Source organism: Orcinus orca, chromosome 1 (assembly GCF_937001465.1).
Source record: "Orcinus orca chromosome 1, mOrcOrc1.1, whole genome shotgun sequence".
Lineage (NCBI taxonomy): Eukaryota > Metazoa > Chordata > Mammalia > Artiodactyla > Delphinidae > Orcinus > Orcinus orca.
In genome coordinates, this window is record NC_064559.1 from 204,340,810 (window position 1) to 204,359,013 (window position 18,204).

Here is an 18,204-nt window from a genome sequence, read left to right on the forward strand (position 1 = left end):
GGTTTCCCCCTACTTCACTTTCATGAGTTGAGTGACTTGTGAACAAGCTGCTACTCAGGGCCAATTCATACCTTTAAACTGCACATGCCTGTCACGTATCTGTGTTGGACAGATTCAGCCTAGAGCCCCCATTTTCTCTAGCCTCCTTGTGGGAGGCTGTGTCCACAACAATGACCTTGAGGCCAGCCAGGGGGCAGATGTACTTCTCATAACAGCAGAGGAACATCACATTGGGTTCAGTATGGATTCAGGGTCATGTGCGTTCTAGTGTTTACTCCATTTCTCTGACACCCTAATTTATTGACTATGAGCTGGAAAATGATGGTAGGAATGTTTAGGCACCTGGTCCTGTTGCTCCGTGACTATGTACAAGTCCTTTAATCTCTGGGTGACGGTAATTATCATTGTAAGAGGTGTCATCTTTAGGCACCGCTCTCTGTGATGAGCACTCCATGAAGATCATTGTGTGCATGACCTCATTCAAGTCTCACACCCACCCTGTGAAGTTCTATCACCATCGTCATCACCATTATCACCACCATCAGCACCATTATCACTACCACCATCATTACCGTTTCCACTACCACAATCACCATCATGACCATCACCATCACCATCACCATTATCCCACCATCACCATCACCATCACGACCATTATCCCACCATCACCATCATCACCATTATCACTACCACAATCACCATCATGACCATCACCATCACCATCACCATTATCCCACCATCACCATCACCATTATCCCACCATCACCATCACCATCACCATTATCCCACCATCACCATCACCATCACCATTATCCCACCATCACCATCACCATCATGACCATTATCCCACCATCACCATCATCACCATTATCACTACCATCATCATCACCATCATCACCAGTATCTCTACCACTACTGTGACCGTCATCACTGCCATTGTCATCACACAATCAATTTACAGGAAGAAACTAAAACTAAGGAACTGGTACACACACACACACACACACACACACACACACACACACACACACCAGACCCAGGTGCTCTGACTCCAGATCCCTGTTACCATTAAGTCACATTGTTCCCCATTTCCCCCTGTAAAACACAGTGCTGAGATTTAATGACCTCTAGGATCTTGCTGCTCAAAGTGTGGTCCCTGGACCTGCAGCACTGGCATCACCTGGGAGCTTGTTAGACTTGCTGAATCTCAGACCCCACCTTGGACCTACCGACTCAGAATCTATATTTTTAAAAGACCTCGAGGTGATTTGTAGGCACCTGAAGTTTGAGAAGCTGCACCCTAAAACATATCTCCTCTGACACTGTTCTGTGACCTCTGCCTGGTGTAAAGGGTCTTTCTCATTGTGACAATATGACTCCTTTGTACCTCTTCCTAACCATTCCATTGAAGTAGGGCTCGGAGGAGAAGTATTTTCTTGTTCAATAGACGAGGTTGAATGCTTCTCCACTACATGCCCTATGGGTCCCAGGAGCCACATGGAGGGTTTAGGCAGTGGCTGAGCAGATCCTGCATGTGCCAGGTAAGGGACAGTTGTTGTCTGGGTAGGGCATTCACCTAGGGAAAGACGTCTGTATGTACACCTCACCCAAGGGCCTTTGCACTGCCTTTCTCCTGCCAGGAATGTTTCTCATGGCTGGTTCCTTTCTGTCACTCAAATCTCTGCTCAAAGGCCGCCTCCCCAAGAAGCCTCCCTGACTCTCCATCAAAAGCAGTCCCCACCCACTCCTGTCACAGTCTTATCCCGTTGGCTTCTCAGCATTTATTACTTAAATGATCTTAAAATTATCTTCTACGATGTTCACCTGCTGTCATCTTCGCTCCCCTCTGACAGAGGGCCTCGGTGAGGGCAAGGCCCATGTGTTTCTGGTTTATTCCTGTGTCTCCAGAACCTGGAACACAGCCTGGTACTTAGTATCCACTCAATAAATATTCGCTGAATGAATGAACGACTGAAGCTCTTAGAAGAAGTGCCCATCTGGTGCCAATAGGTTTCACAATCTAAATTACCCAGAAAAATAAATGGATGATTTATTTTATTTATTTATTTTCAAAATATAATGTTTTTAAATTAATTAATGTATTTATTTTTGGCTGCTTTGGATCTTTGTCGCCGCCCATGGGCTTTCTCTAGCTGCAGCGAACGGGCGCTACTCTTTGTTATGGTGTGTGGGCTTCTCACTGCAGTGGCTTCTCTTGTTGCGGAGCACAGGCTCTCGGCGCATGGGCTTCAGTAGTTGTAGCACTCGGGCTTAGTAGTTGTGGCACACAGGCACAGTAGTTGTGGCACTCGGGCTCAGTAGTTGTGGTTCGCGGGCTCTAGAGCGCAGGCTCAGTAGTTGAGGTACACAGGCTTAGTTGCTCTGTGGCATGTGGGATCTTCCCGGACTAGGGCTCGAACCCATCTCCCCTGCATTGGCAGGCAGATTCTTAACTACTGCGCCACCAGGGAAGTCCCGGATGATTTATTTTAAAGGGGTTATTCTTACACACTTGAAGTAGGAAGCCATCTCATGCTTAGTGGGGGAATTGTGCCCCAAAAATAGCAAAAACAGGGGCATAGCATCATGGAAAACTTTCAGCCATGGGCTTGCCAACAGAAGGGGGGATGGGTACAACCAGATGGGTACCTGGAACCTTCCAGAAGGAACAAGGATAGCAATGTGTAACTTGTCTGCTTCCCTCTGTGCTCTCCATTGGGCATTGCAAAACAGGCCCCCGGAACACCTCTTGTCTTTTTCACAAAAAGAGAGAAATTGAGGAGAGGGGCTTTCCAGAGAGACTAGCAAAATCTCCCAGGGCCCCTGTTCATTCTGGAAATCCTTAAAGCACCCTCTGGGACTGGTAGAGCCTAAATCTGTCCTGGGAGGGTCAGCTACCCAATGGCCGGCCAGCCCGCGATGCTTTGGGAGCGGCATTTATGTCTTAAAAGGCCACTTTTCGCAGAGAAATGCTGTGGATACATTAAGCTGTCGCCCGTTCTTTGGAGAGCCATTATTAATGGAAAACAATAGATTAATAGTTTTAAAATGCTTGTTCAATAAGTAATTTTTATGGCTCTGGATAGAGCTCATTAAACATTTCTGTGTGTTATTATAAAGAAGTTTTAAGCGTAAAATCATAAAGTCTATAATCAGAGAATTAGTCACAGCGGCCAGCCACAGGCCATTAGTTTTAGGCGCTGTCAGAGACACCTGTGGCTTTCGCGGGCGAGTTTCCTTTTCACACGGCCGTGCTGGCAGCGCCAGCAGCGCCAGGTGGGGTTGGAGAAATGACAGTGCCTGCTGCCTTCCATAAACTTGAGGGGACAGCAAGCAGGTGTGAGCAGCGGGGTGACAGGCAAATATTTACAAAGTGCAAACGTGAATGCAAAACTAAAACAATCCAGGTCAATTTGTACATCCAGGCTAAGACACTTTATTTCCCCAGTGATCTACCTTTCAGAGCTTCCCTCTGCCAGAGGCAGGGCCGTGATCGCTTGCTAAGATAGAGGTGGAAACTGCGTGCTTTTAAAGGAAAAGCATGTGACCAGAGAATCCCCTCCAGAAAGGCTTCCAGAGCTGTTTTTTGAAATAACGCATTCACCTCCTATCAAGTACACAACTGAGTCAAGCATTTGAAAAAGAAACCATGAGCTTTTAAAAATGACTTAAAAAAATCATGACAAAGCAGTATGCGATAATTATGGAAACTAGAGAAAATCCAAAGGAGATAATGAAAATTACCCATAATCTCTCTACCCAGAGACAGTCCTCTGTATATTTCACTCATTCAACAAATATTTGTTGACAGCCCTCTATATGCCTGACTGCTCAAGGCACCAGGGATGCAGCGATGAGCAAAACAGACTCCCTGGCCCCATGGAGCTGACTTTGGGTGGGGTGACATGAGCCTTAAATATAACAAATAAGGTTAGAAGGTATCAAGTGCTACAGAGAAAGGAAGCAGGGCCATAGGATAAAGCAGGTCAGGGTGGGCCTCACTGAAAAGGAGACATTTTTTTTTTGAATTTTATTTTATTTATTTTTTATACAGCAGTTTCTTACTAGTTATCGATTTTATACATATTAGTGTATATATGTCAATCCCAATCTCCCAATTCATCCCACCACCAGCCCCCCACCCCCGCCACTTTCCCCCCTTGGTGTCCATACATTTATTCTCTGCAACTGTGTCTCCAATTCTGAAAGGCAACATTTTTGCAAAGACTTGAAGGAGGTGGGGGAGTGAGCCATGCAGGTATCCAAGAGAAGGAGTTCCACACAGAGGGCACAGCCCATGCAAAGGTCCTGAGGCAGGACTGGCATGCCTGAGAAATGGCAGGGATACCAGTGTGGCTGGAGCAGTGTGGCTGGGAGGGAGATGAGGAAGTGGGAGAGGAGGTCAGGGAGGTGAGGGGGCAAATCACTGGGGCCTTCAAGGACTTTGGTTTTTCCTTGGAGTGAAAAATGGGGAGGTTTGAACAGAGGAGGCACATGAGCTGACTTAGTTTGTTTTTTTTGTTTTTTTGGGTTTTTTTTTTGCCGTATGCGGGCCTCTCACTGTTGTGGCCTCTCCCATTGCGGAGCACAGGCTCCGGACACGCAGGCTCAGCGGCCATGGCTCACAGGCCCAGGTGCTCCGTGGCATGTGGGATCTTCCCGGACCGGGGCACGAACCCGTGTCCCCTGCATCGGCAGGCGGACTCTCAACCACTGCGCCACCAGCGAAGCCCCTGACTTAGGGCCTGGCACACAGTAGGTGCTCAGTTAGTGCTCAGTGAGGTGAGTAAATGCTGATTGACCATGAATCTGACAGAGCATAAGCCCAGGACCCCTCAGTCGCTTGGCCCATTACATGCCTACAAGACCATATGACCCTGTAACATTTGCAAAAGTAAGATATTTTTATATTCTTTTTCTTAAAGAGGTCCTTCTCCCAAATTGCATGAGCTGCAGGCCCCATACAACATGGACCCCATCCAGGGAAGCAGGTTTCAAACTGGGGCTGGAGGGGTGGGCTCATGCCAGTCAGAGTGGGAACTGATGCTTCTTTGGGGGCCAGGAAGACAAGGAGCCGCCCTGATTTAGGCGGCGGCCGATGGCCTGGGGGCTGGAGGGTTGCAGTTCCCTGGGCACACCTGTCGCTTTATTCCACCGCCTGGCCCCCAAGACGGTGTGAACTGCTCCACGGACCCTCATGTTTTCCTCTTCTCTTTTTCTCCTCACCTCCATTTCCCCTTTCCTTCATTTCTTTGTCTTCCTCCCTCAATCTAGCCCAGAATTTCTACCGAGGGGGTTGTGGTCCATAACGGGGGAGAAATTTCAGGAACTATCCTCTTCCTTCTCTTTCTCTTCCTTTCTGCAATCACCCTCTTTGACGTTCCCCACCTCCCACCCCATCAGTACACACTCTTCTCAGGCCCCACCACAAAGCCTCGAATTGGGTTCGTCCTCTGTGGCTGAACGAGGTCAGCCCCAGCATCCCCTTGGGACCCACTGGTTTGACATCTTTGAAGCTCCATCTGGCACATGATGGAATGAGCCAGGCAGTTCCAGAGTGGCCACATGCCTTTGGCTTAGTTATTTACCTCCTCTGAGCCCCAACTGCTTCATCTGTAAAATGGGAATAAGAAAGCCTACCCTATGGGATCTTTGTGAGGATCGAGGGAGACAAGTTGTGAGCAGATGCTTGACACCTGTCAAGGGATGTTCAGGCACAAGCCCCTGTTCTGTCCGGACAGGTTGGACCTTCCTGAAATCCACTGGCCCTGAGGGCTTCCCTGGTGGAGGCTGAACTGCTGGATTCCAGAAGCTGGACCCAGGTTTTGATCCCCGGCAGTCTCAGCTCACTTCCTAGCCTCTTCCATGAGAACTGCCCAGCCTCCAGTGGGTTGATGTTAATCATATTTGCTGTGAATAGTCACTGACCTATAATTGCAGCCTATTAACTGTGTTTTCCTCTTTCGTTTGCACACAGGAATCTTGTCCTACTTCTAGAAAGCAAATTACAGGTTGGAAGCCAGAATATTTCAAAGGGGAGGTGAAAAGGTTGGAGCAGAGTGACTGCTACATAATGAAGTGTCCAGTGATCGCGTCCAGGCTGGGCCAAGAGAGTGTCCACTGCTGGTCCACATTCATTCAGCTAATGGGCTCAGAGGCCTGGGGGTGGGAGTAGGGGCTCCCAGGCTGGGCTTCTCTCCAGAGGCCGTGGCTCCTGAGCTTCAAGATGTGGCCGGGCCCACAGGTGGCAGCTGGAGGTGCCGCGTGGCATGGTTCTTCTGCAGACATTCGTGGGCCCTGGTTGGATGCCTGGGTCCGCTGGGCTGTTGTCTGAGCAAACTGGGAGGAGATGGGATCGAGTGGGAGTGGGGCTATTAAAGGTTCTGAACTAATATTCTCCACTTCCCATCGTTGCTGGCACTGGGGACAGTGGGAGGACGGGATTATCACCAAAGCTGCAATATTATGTCCTTGTGTTCTTTTTCTCTCCATTGAAAAAAGTTGCCAGTTTGCATGTTCCTTCTTGACCTGGGTAGTGCCGAGGAATTATAGACTTTTAGTCATAAAAGTACCTCAGTTACAATCAGGTATAATGCCTCCGTTTTAAAGATCAGGAAACAGGAAAGGAGAAATGAAAAGAGGAGTTTGGCACAAAAAGCCTGCTAATGACAATCACCATTCACGCAACAAGCATTTATTAAGCACCTACTATATATGCCAGGTGCTGTGCTGTTGCTAAGGGAACAGATTTGAATGAGACATGGAGCCTTTGCCCCAGGAAGGCTTTATAGCTGTGTTCTCATCTGGTCTGAATGTTAAAGCAGGTGTGTCTGGCAGGGAGCATCCCCGGACCACGGCTCAGAGGACCTGAGCTCCTCCAACTCTGAGCCCAGCTCACTGCCATCTTGGGCCGATGGGCAGACCTCTCTGAGATTCCTTTGCTTCCCAGTCTTAAGGAGAAGGGGCAGAGTGGCAAGGCTTCCTCTGCCTACTTGCCTTTTTAGTGGCACAAGTGGCCACACCAAGCCTGGTGTTGGTCTTCCTAAGAATCGTAGGGTCGGACCCCAAAATCCCCAAGCATTGCCACCAGCGCGTTCCTTTGACATTCCGGCGCTGGTCACTCCTCCCTCTGCACTGGGCCTGTAATTCTGGGAGCTGCCGCCAGGGGGACGGCGTTGCCCGTGTCACGCGACATTGGGCTGAGTGGCTGAGAAAAGCAGGACCCGCTCCCGGCCCAGGGGCCTGCTTTATTTCCAACCACCTGCCTTTGAAGCCCGGATACCCAAATCCCAGCATCCTTCACCAAGCGAGGTATGGGCGTGTGCGGTGGCCCCAAGTCCCAGAGCACAGATGCAGAGAGGTGGGCAGCAAGTACTCAGCACAAGATAGGTCTCCGCAGCCCAAGCCCCCCTCCTCGCCACCCCCTTCCCCCACCTGAGAACCTCATCGAATCGACTGATTCATTCCTGGTGACCTGCAGCCGCGGCTTCCGTGTCTGCACCTTGAACTTGCATTAAGTTTTAATTAAAGCCGTTTCACCGGCCTTGCCCTTGGCTAAATGCAGCTGTGGGCACAGGGCACATAGATATTTAATACTCTGCCTCTCTCCGCTGAAAGCGCAGGGTGCCCAAGGGTGTACCCAAGCCTTGCCCGCTCCCAGCGATCCGGCGCACTCGCTTAAGTGTGCCCACAGGCCCCGAGCGGGAGGCCGCGCAATAACTATTCATTGCCCTGGGTTAAGTGTGCCCAGGGGCACCCATAAACTCAATGCAGTGATTAGCGATTGCTCCCAGGGAAGGCTGCCCGAAGTCCTGCGGCCCGTGTGGCCTTAAAGGGCTGTGTGTTTTTGCTTTGCTCTTGCTCTGTCTTCTCTTCCTTCTTGGAGCAGAACTGGCTCCCTCTTCAAAGCTCAGCCTCCGGGGGGCTTCCCTCCCTTCCTCCAGGCTGCAGTGGAGGACAGGAGTGGGAACGATGGGACAGCTTTGGTGGTGGCAGAGGCAGATGCCCAATCCTCTCGCCAAACCTCAGGCATCTGTCCCATTCCTGCCCCTTCGCCCCGCAAGTGAAGGCAGCACCTCCAAAGACAAGGCAACAGCCAGGCTCACTGGAGGAGCTCCCCGTGGGCCATCGTGAGCCTGCTGCCAGGAGGGGCTCTCAGGGCCAAGGAGCAGTAGGGCTGGGGAGCTGAGAAGGCTGAGCTGCCTGGGGTGTCCTCCCGGTCCCTTTTGCTTCTTTCTGCTGCAGGGAGCCCCTCTCTGTCCCTCCGTATGGAGTGGGAGTGGTCTTGGGTGGGGGCATCACCAAGGCAAGTCAGTCCCCTCCGGCCTCATTCCTCCACACATTGTATAGCGAGGGGTGTTGGTCAGATGATCTCCGAGGGACCCTCGGCTGGTCTGTGACTCCTTCCTTGTGCCGAGACTTCCCTGCCAAGGTCTGAAGCAAATGCAAAGTGGAGTTTGGAGAAAGCAGAAAGAACTGAGAGAAGGGCAGGGTGGAGGGTGTGGGCTGCAGCAGAAGCTCCAGGAAAGGGGCCCAGCCCATCACCTTCCCCTCGTCTGTGCATTTCTCAGATGACCGTCTGGGAGAACGGTCCCCCTGTGGCGTGGCTGTGAGATTCACAGGCGGTACGGTGACCGACCATCCCAGTTTGCCTGGGCCTTTTCTGTTTTGGCACTAAGTCCCAGGGGGACCTGCTCAGTCCCCAGGAAACTGGGTTGGGTGGTCACCCCAAGTTCAGGACCAGTGGTGAAAGTGTCCGTCCTTGGAAGCCCTCCCTCCACCATTGCTTTTTGGATCTGAAAAGGAAAGAGAAAGGGCGAGGGAGAAATGGGTGAACTCGGGAGGAAAACAAGCTGGGAGGACTGGGAGAGGACCATCCCGGCCGTGCGCCTGTGCTCCTGGCCTTGCCAGCTGCTCCCGGGACCCTCGCCGCCTCCTTGGCCAGGCCCAGGGTGGCAGCTGAGGCAACGACATTTCCCTGGGCCTGTTGACACTGGAGTCTCAGAACATAAATGATGTTCTTGTCTTAATGAGCAAACAACCCAGCCATGTGGCTCTCTCGCCGGCCTCCTGCTGGGGTAATTGTCAGCGCTTCTGTGCTCAGACAGAAATGTTTACTCTCACCTTCGCTTACTGCTTTGCCAGGAGATGTTGCTTCCTTTTTGTTCTGCAGGTCTCCCTGCCCCTACCCCTGGGAAGCACCAGTGGACAGGTAGGTGGGTCAGGAGCAACTTTCTGGAAGGTTCTGCCAGGCCTGGTGCTTGGGGACACCCTGAGGCAGGAGGTTTTGGTTTCTGTTCTCCTTTGGAGAGTTGGTGGACAAGGCCAGCTCTGCTGGGCTCGCGTCTCGGCAGCCGAGGCTGGAAGCGTTCCCTGGTGTCCTGCAGGCAGAGGCCATCTGAGAGGAAATCTGAGGAGGGGTCCCAGCTTTGGGTTGAAGGCCTCTGAGGTCCTCCTCGTGCTAAGATTCTCTCTGCACAGTCTCCAGTGACGGGGAGCTCATTCCTTTGCAAGACCACCTGTTCCCATATTGCACAGATGTTTCCCCAAACTTTCCTTCTGCTGGTCCTCCATTCTCTGCAGCCCCCCGGAAGGAGCCAGTCCCTTCTCCATTTCACGGCCCTTTGAATGTTTGAAGTCAGTGAGCTTTTCCTTCCTCAAGTCTTCTCCTGAATTCCTCTTGCTAGTCCCCCTAGGATAGGGGCCGGGGACCCCTCTCTGTCCCCCTCCCACCCTCCAGGCACCCGCCTCTATTCAAGGCCCCGATGGCCAATGTCTCTCTGGAGCATTGCAAAGGGAACCGAGGCCAGGACTTAGGCTGGGCAGAGTGTGGGTCACCCTTTGGCCTTGCTAGTGGGGGTAACGGCTCATTGGGTCTTTCAGCCCCGTGGCGCACCTAGCATGTGCCCAGTGCCCCTACCAGGCGGGGAGCCTCAAGGCGTGGCACCCTTGGGGAGGCCCCGGAGAGCAGTCTGCCGGCGCTGCAGTGCCGATTCAAATGTCCACCTGGAGACCGGACAGATTTAGGCAGGCAGCTTCGAAAATTGGGCTCCATTAGTGTCAAGCGCTCCGCATGGCAGATGAGCGGCTCCTGCAATCACGCATTCAGCTCGTCGTCCTGATCATGGTGGCAGGAGCGTAATTACCATCTCTTTAAATAGCCCAAAGTTGCCATGTAAGAGAAGACGGCTCACATGACATTTGCTCCGAGCTCGCTTTCCTGCTAAAAATATCCCGCCTAAATAATATATCCTGGTTGCACTGGAGCAACAGTCCCTGACTTGAGCTCTGGGACCCTTGGGGGTTCAGTCCACAGGCTGGTCCGAAGGTGGGAGTGGGGCCCTGTGGAGGGAGTTTGCTTCTGGAAGGAGCAGTTTCGGAGGCCACGGGGAGGCACTCCTGCCTCAGCAAGTGTTGCACACCCCCCAGGCCTCCTGCTGCTCGTGGGGAGTGGCTATGCCTTGTCTTTAGGAGCCGCTGGCCCACGGGGTAAGACCCAAGAGGGCCCCCAATGCCCATCCTTTCCGGCTACATCGCTCCCTTGTCCCTCTTCTGTTCCTCCCTCCTCTGGCACCTTATATCCGTGGTCCCACCCCACCTCGCCTCTTCTTAGCCCCAACCTTGGCCATGCGTTCCTGAATTGCTTGGGACAGAGAGACCTCGGGTCTTTCTGGCGGGTACAGGTGTGTGTGGAGCAGGGGTGGGGTGTAGAGAGTGGATGAGAAGTGGAATCCTCCACTTTTCCAAACCCGGGCTCTTTGAACTCCTGGGAAGTCCCAAGATGGCCCAGGGGGTCCGAGAACAAAGATGAGAGAGGGTCTGCAGTCTTCATCAGGTTCTTGAGGGCTCCATGCTCTGACAGAGGTTGGGTCCCTTGATCTAGACCCTGTATGTGATAACTATTTCGTTCAGCGTGGGGTGTGATACAGAGAGGCCCGGAATCTGGAAGACCATTTCCTACCTCCAGAAGAATTTAAATTCTAAGGAACTCTGTATGCAAAGTTAGGTACATCAAAGGCTTCATCCTGAGTGGGTAGGTCTGAGATGACTAAGACTTGACATTTGTATAGAATTTTATCATGGACGAGATTTCATGATGGGACTCTGGGGAGTTTAGGGCATTGGGGACGGCCTCACCAAGCCCCCAAACATCCCTTTCCTTATTCACGATGCTTGAAATCCTTTTACGTGGAGACAGATGCTTTCATTTAGCCAGTGCAGAGCTGGCTTTAAATGCCCCTGTGAGAGGGCTGACACAACGAAATTCTTGCTAAAGTGTAAACAACTGATACAAGCTTTATTTCTTAAGAGCAGCTTTGGTAATGGAAGGGGCACCAGGCTAGGTCACCGAGCTGAAGACAGTCTTGGCAGAGACATTTCTGCAACTTCCACGGGCAGCCCCGCTCGTAGCATCTGCTTCCTCATGGGTCTTTGCTAACGGCGGGATCCCCAGGTGTTTGGGGATGGTCTTTCCTTCTCTTCCGCATCAGTGCAGTCACGTTCCAGCCCAGGCAGTGATACCAAACACCAAGTAATCTCATGTCACCAATCCCGAAAGTGCCGGCCACGGGCGTGGCCCCTGGCTGAGGTCCTGTCACCACCCTTTCGTCCACGTGCCTGCAGAGCATGTAGTTTTCTGTGTCACGTGTCCTTCCCCATTCCAGTGTCATCCCAGCCAGAGATGGAGGTCTTGTTCACATCCCAAAGCAGAGACTGGATCTGGTCAAAAGAGGTTCCTACTTGGAGGAAAGCCTGAGCCTAAAATTCCCGAGTCCACCTGTTCCTTAACCTTCACAGTGACCGAAAACAGGGACTTTGCGTTGGTCGGCGTCCTGGCGGCTGGGGCACTCCAGGTCCAGGTCAGGGTCTTGGTGGTGGCATTGGCTGTCCTGCCCCTTCTGGAGACCCCTTCTCCTTGGGCCACTGATGCCATGTGGAGTCAGAGACGTGACAGCAGAGCTGTGGAGCCAGCAGAAAATGGACCTTTGCCACTTATAGCCTGGAAGCCTGGCACTCTTGCCAGGGTGGCCCCATGGGAGGGCAGCCACAGGACACAGGATGCACCCTGCCACACGCGACTAACTCCTCGTTGCCCCCACAGCAATGCCAGGAGGCCCAAGGAGCTCTGGGGACGCAGGCTTTCTATAGGGTGGTTCTGAGCCTGGGGTTTGCTGAGATGGCCGCCCCCATCCTCTGGACGGTGGAGAGCTCCTTCCACTGTGTGGGTGAGAGTCACGGTGAGGATGTGCCTGCCGGCTCTGCCTGTGGTTCCTTCTCCCATGACAAGGCTTCCTCTTTCCCGGCCTGACAGGTCCCACACCCAACCCGGGGAAACGATGGTGTCAGGCACACTGGTTGGAACTGGCCGGGGAGTAGGAGGGCTGCGGGGAGCTAGGTGGGGTCAAAGTGCCGGGGAGGGGATGGGGGGCACATCAACTTTCTAGCTAGCTGCAGGACCTGGGCGACTCACTTCACCTTGTTGAGCCTCAGTTTCTTCCATCTGCACAATGGAAATAGCCCAGGACTTCCCTGGTGGCGCGGCGGATAAGACTAAGAGCTCCCTATGCAGGGGGCCCGGGTTCGATCCCTGGTCAGGGAACTAGATCCCACATGCATGCCGCAACTAAGGAGCCCGCCTGCCGCAACTAAGACTGCGTGCAACCAAATAGATAAATCAATATATTTTTTTAAAGTGGGAATACCGCTACCTGTCGTGAGGACTGGAGATGATGGAGTTAGGAGCTCAGCAGAGTTCTTGGCACAAGATGAGCCACTTCTGTTTCGATTGTCCAGCGATCTGGCGTGGGCTCCAGTTCCACGGGTCACCTACTGCAGGGATCCCCAACCCCCGCGCCGCAGCCTGTTAGTAACTAGGCCACACAGCAGGAGGTGGACGGCAGGCGAGCGAGCAAAGCTTCATCTGCGTTTCCTCATAGCTTGCATTACCACCTGAACAATCTCTCCGCCTTCCGTGGAAAAATTGTCTTCCGCGAAACCGGTCCCTGGTGCCTAAAAGGTCGGGGTCCGCCGACCTACGGCACGGAGTGGGCTCCTTGGCAAGGAGCACTATTTGAGGTCACTTCTTTCTTTTTTTTTTTTTTTATTGGGGTATAGTTGCTTTACCACTTATTTCTTAACCAAGACAAACCCTCCTCTAAACGTGGTGTGTGTCCTCCGTGCCAGGATGCTGGGATTCAAGTCTTGAAAGGCGTTTTTGGTGAAAGCACAGCTACCAGACAACCTGGTATTCACAAAATCACTAGGAGCAGAACCCATTGAAATACAGCATAAGGAAATACACATAATTCACAAATGATGTCGATCACTTTCATCTTTGACTTCCTAACTGTCCTCAATAGAAGACAGACGCAAAGGAGATTTAACTCAGATGTTAATAGTGCAAGAATGCCCCGTTACCAGGATATGATGTTTCGGTGCTGCATAAAAATGTAATTATATTCAGAACTATATTTAAAGATTAAAAGGGGGACTGCCTACCATCCAGCCCCAAATTCAGAATTAGAAACAAAGGAAAAGGCGGGGCGGGGATGAGTTCTAACAGTCTGCTAAAAATGGAAATGTTTCCTGAAAGTTTTTACACATTTCGGCTGTTTTTATTTTAACAGTTTCCTGCAGCGATGACATTGATTTTGGAAAGGGAGGGCCAGAACTTTATCCAACAAATATTCACTAAGCATTTGCCATGCGTGAGGCCCCGTGGGAGGGAACAGAGGCCACCAGATTTGGTCCTTGCTTTCAACTAGTGGCCTGTCTGGAAGGGGAGAGAAGCAATGTCCAGAGAGTTGTAACGAGGGCAGGCGGGCTTGAGGAAGACGCCAAGGAGAAGGTGACCTTTGGCCTGGGCTTTGAGAGAGGGTAGGTTCTTGATAGGGACATAGACCCTAAAATACAAAAATAACTGCGGCGACAGCAATAAGAACATTTTAGAAAGGCGTTTTGGCCTCTCTGGAAAGATTTACACGGGGGAAGAATGCGCTCTTCCTCATTTTATTAGCTTCATATCGGCAGCCGGAATTAACCTCTCCCTTCCCTGGTTTCCAGCACACCTTCCCTGCACCTCCCCTGCAGCTTCTCCTCTTATTGTTAGTGGTACGTGCTCTTGGCTCTCCCTGCGGTCTATGAACTCCTTGCCATCAGGGGCCGTGCTCTATTCAGCATTTTACTCTTCGTGGGCCTTATCATACTGCCTTGCCCTTGGTAAGCGCTTAATACATGCTTGTTGGATTGAATTTTCACCAGGCATTTTTAAAAAAATGTTTTAGACAAAGAACATTTCTCTGGGATAATATGTGGCGAATATGTTGGAATATTAGGGCACCAGGATTGCCTAAGCACTTGGTGGTTACAGATTTTTTAAAATCTCCTTCCCTCCTGCCAAAAAGTGATTAGAACCTGTGGGAGAAATCCTAATTATGTAAGGTTGGAGGCGTCAAGAGCAGTGGAGGCAATGGAGTGCCCAGCCTGAGAAGAGAAGCCAAGAGGGTGGTTTAGCTACCGCTGTTTTACCTTGTAAAGCAGGGGTTACTGGCAAAAATGCCTCTAGGGGTCAGGCAGGGAGTGTAAAGGAATGAGGGTAAGAAAATCCATGGCCCAAGGGTAGGATGCCAAAGCTCAGTGTAGGAGCCAGTGGGGACTCCAGTGGTGAACTGCCAGCCACCAGTTTTTTTTTTTCTTTTCTTTTTTAAAATTTTTGTCTGCATTGTGTCTTCGTTGCTGTGCACGACTTTCTCTAGTTGCGGCGAGCAGGCGCTACTCTTCATTGCGGTGCGCGGGCTTCTCGTCGCGGTGGCTTCTCTTGTTGCGGAGCACAGGCTCTAGTCACCCAGGCTTCAGTAGTTGTGGCACGTGGGCTCAGTAGTTGTGGCTCGTGGGCCCTAGAGCCCAGTCTCAGTAGTTGTGGCACACGGGCTTAGTTGCTCTGCGGTGTGTGGGGTCTTGGACCGGGGCTCAAACCCGTGTCCCCTGCATTGGCAGGCAGATTCTTAACCACTGCGCTGCCACCAGGGAAGTCCCACCAGACCCTTTTCAAGAGAGTAGTCTCATTTAAGTGGAGCTGATTCCTGCCTTGTAGGGAGGCAGGCCAGTGTGGCCAAACCTTCTGACTTTCCAGGAGAAGCTGGAAAATTATAAAATTTTCTCAGTTAATTTTAAAATATTTAAAACCCTCTGCAGGCCAAACCAAACATGTCTCAGGGCTATATTTGACCCGTGAGCCAGAATTTGCAACTAGGGGTGCATTTTTGCCTCCCGGGGGGACATTTAGCAGTGTCTGGGTACATTTTTGATTGTCACAATGCAGGGGGACGCTACTAGCATGTGGTGGGTAGAGGCCAGGAATCCTCCTAAACATCCTACAGTGCACAGGAGCCCTCTCCCCGACACAACAAAGAATGATCTTGCCCAGGATGTCAACGGGGTCGAGGCAGAGTCTGGGTCTGTGTGGTTCCTGGGGCTGGGCTGATGGATTTGGCCGCAGAATAGGGAATGGCTCAGAGACGACACCGGCTGGTGGCAGCAAGCAGAGGCAGAGTCAGGAACACGTGCTCTTTAGAGAAAACCTGAAATCCTGTGATTCAATTTCAGAAATAGGGACTTCCCTGGTGGTGCAGTGGTTGGGACTCCACGCTCCCAGTGCAGGGGGCCCGGGTTCCATCCCTGGTCGGGGAACTAGATCCCACACGCATGCCGCAGCTAAGAGTTCACATGCCGCGACTAAGACCCGGCGCAACCAAATAAATATATAAAATTAAAATTAAAAAAAAAAAAGAAATAGATTTTGATGCCTGCATGATCTCAAAAGGGACTCCAGGTCAAAGGTCTGTGAATTTCAGCCGAGGAGGACAGTTCCTAATCTGGTGCTTGAACTTGATCTCTAGAGCCTCTATTTCCCCGTCTGTAAAAAGGGGACCCATGTGGCCCCTCCAACAGGGTGTTGGGAGGATTCTGCTCCCTTAGGAGGAGGACTGACCTCTGTTTCCTTTCTGGGAGGTTTAGGAAGGGAGTTGTCTGCCTCAACTGCCACGCCAAGGACCACTCCCCAGCAGGAGCTCCTCCAGGAGGAATACGATCTGCTGCCTTTTCCCAGCTCCAAACTGCAGGACCAGCTGCCTTTGGGGGCCTCCGGGAAGGGTTTCCTCAGAGTTTCGCTCACTAGCCTTCCCGTGCACTGGCCAATGGAAGTCCCTCGCCCTGACTTCCACCCACGGTTTCCCTTGAAGGGTGCATCCCCACGAGTCGTCAGTGGACCCAGCCAGGCACGAGGCCCCTCTCTTTCGCCACCGCTCTGCCAAAGGGAGTCCCACTCAGACCTCTGGCCATGTCTCCTCCTCTTCAAATTCCGACCATTCCCCAGAGAAAGCGGGGCTCCCCGAGAGCTCCCACCTGAGTGCAGCCCAGCTGTCCTGCCTGGCTCACAGCCATGCAGGGCCTTGGGACCCGGCACAAGGAGGTGGAGGGGAGGGCCCGCGGCGGTGCACACAGACAGGAGGGAAACTGAGGCACGCTTCAAAGGAGCTGGGGCCCAGGAGCCAGGCTGGAGCCCAGAAGCCTGGCCTGGAGAGCCAGCCTGAGGTCGCAGCTGCCACAGGCCTTTCCCCGGGCTGCCATCCTCAGGGTGGCCGAAACCACATCCTTTTATTTCTGATGCTTTTTCTCTCTCCACTGTTCTCTTGCTGAAGAAGGGGCTTGGACCTTTTCTGCAAACAGCCAAACCTGTGGAAGAAGGTAGACACCTACTGGCTTCCTTTTTCCCTTTCCCAGAGGGTCAGCTCCCCCAGGGAAAGTGGGGTGACCTGGACCCCCTGCCTGCAGCTGTACCGTCCTCAGCGTCCATAGTAGTTGTCCAGTCCTCCGGCCCCTGGGCCTGGCCATGCCTTTGTCCTCAGATGTCTCGTTTCCAGCTGCCTCTCTGGGGGTCCCAATAGTCTCAGGCCATCTGTTACCCTCACTGGCAGTCTAGGAGCAGAGCCCCGCCTAGCTACCAGGAAGTCCCCTCCTGCTGGAAGGTTGTCACAGGGCCATGTGGCTGCCTACTAGCCCATGCGGGGGCCCTGGCAGGCCAGCAAGGAGGTCCAGCCATTGACAAAGCCCTTGATGACCAGCCTGGCTGAAGAGGTGCTGTGTTCCCGCCGCTCGCCTGGAGACCCCCCGGAAACACCCTCCAGGATGGAAGCTGGGGGGCTACCCAGGGAGGGGCCAGAGGGCACCTGGACCTCTCATTCCCAGAACCAAGTCAGGACCTGAAGGGGACACACGCTCCTTCTGGGGATGGATGCCACAGCACTGCCCCAGTGGTGAATACTTCCGAGGTGTGGTGGCGGCAGCCAGGCCCCAGCGGCCGTCTGAGGGCCTCAGGACCGGAGCGCAAGGGGAGGCACAGGGAGGGCCCAGCAGGGCCCTGCCAATTCTTACTGCTGAGCAGCTGTCAGCAGAGTGCAGCCACCTGACAGCTCCTCCCAAGAGCCATCCGGCCTCCGCCTCCGAGAAGCCCACTGCCTCATCTGTGGGAAAGTCATGCAGAGCCGGAGGCCTCAAGTCAGCCTGTAGCTGGCCAGTAGAGCAGGCTGAAGGGGGGCCACACGCACGTCCAGCAACCTCAGAGCCTGCGGGCTCCCACGGACATTTCCTCACCCAGCCTGGCCGAGCCTAGAGACCCTTTCACTGCTGGCCAGGGTAGCCCCCGGCAGGAGCCAGCAGAGCCCACGTTGGCAACCAGCCCTGAGAGGCACAGGCCTCCTGAGCTTCAGAACATCGCGGAGGGGCTTCTGAGAGACCCCCTTGCTGGGGTGAGTCCTGGAAGCACCCCAGGGGATGCCAAGTGTGGAAGAGCGTGGTGGGCAGCATCGGGGCACGCCTCCCACCCGCTTGGACAGCCCACGAGTGCAGGCCCCAACGTTTTTGTGCTTGCCCTTTCGCAGTTAGATGTGTGAGGCACGGGGGAGGGGGAAGTTTGCAGGCTCTGCAGCCAGGCTGCCGTGGTTCAAGGCCCAGTCCTTTCACTCTTTATCTGTGTAACCTTGGGCAAGGCATTAACCTCTCTGTGCCTCAGTTTCCCGATCAGTCAAATAGGGGGTGATAATAGTTCTTCCCAATAGGTCTGTTTAGGGGCAAGCAGGGAGATGGACACAGGCCTCTAGCTCAGAACCAGTGAGCCATTCTTTATTTTTTTGCGGTACGCAGGCCTCT

General features: G+C 52.9%; 1 protein-coding gene across 1 annotated transcript; it reads left to right on the forward strand.

The window, feature by feature from the left end:
• Positions 1-6,003: 6,003 nt before the first annotated feature.
• Positions 6,004-17,948, forward strand: C1H1orf127 (chromosome 1 C1orf127 homolog). The gene is given in 11 exon segments (XM_033433244.2): positions 6,004-6,165; positions 11,664-11,764; positions 11,767-11,858; positions 12,101-12,236; positions 16,065-16,149; positions 16,239-16,440; positions 16,979-17,024; positions 17,027-17,212; positions 17,215-17,392; positions 17,654-17,804; positions 17,937-17,948. Coding segments are annotated over 11 exon segments (1,281 nt in total). The 5' UTR covers positions 6,004-6,073.
• The last annotated feature ends 256 nt before the right edge of the window (positions 17,949-18,204 follow it).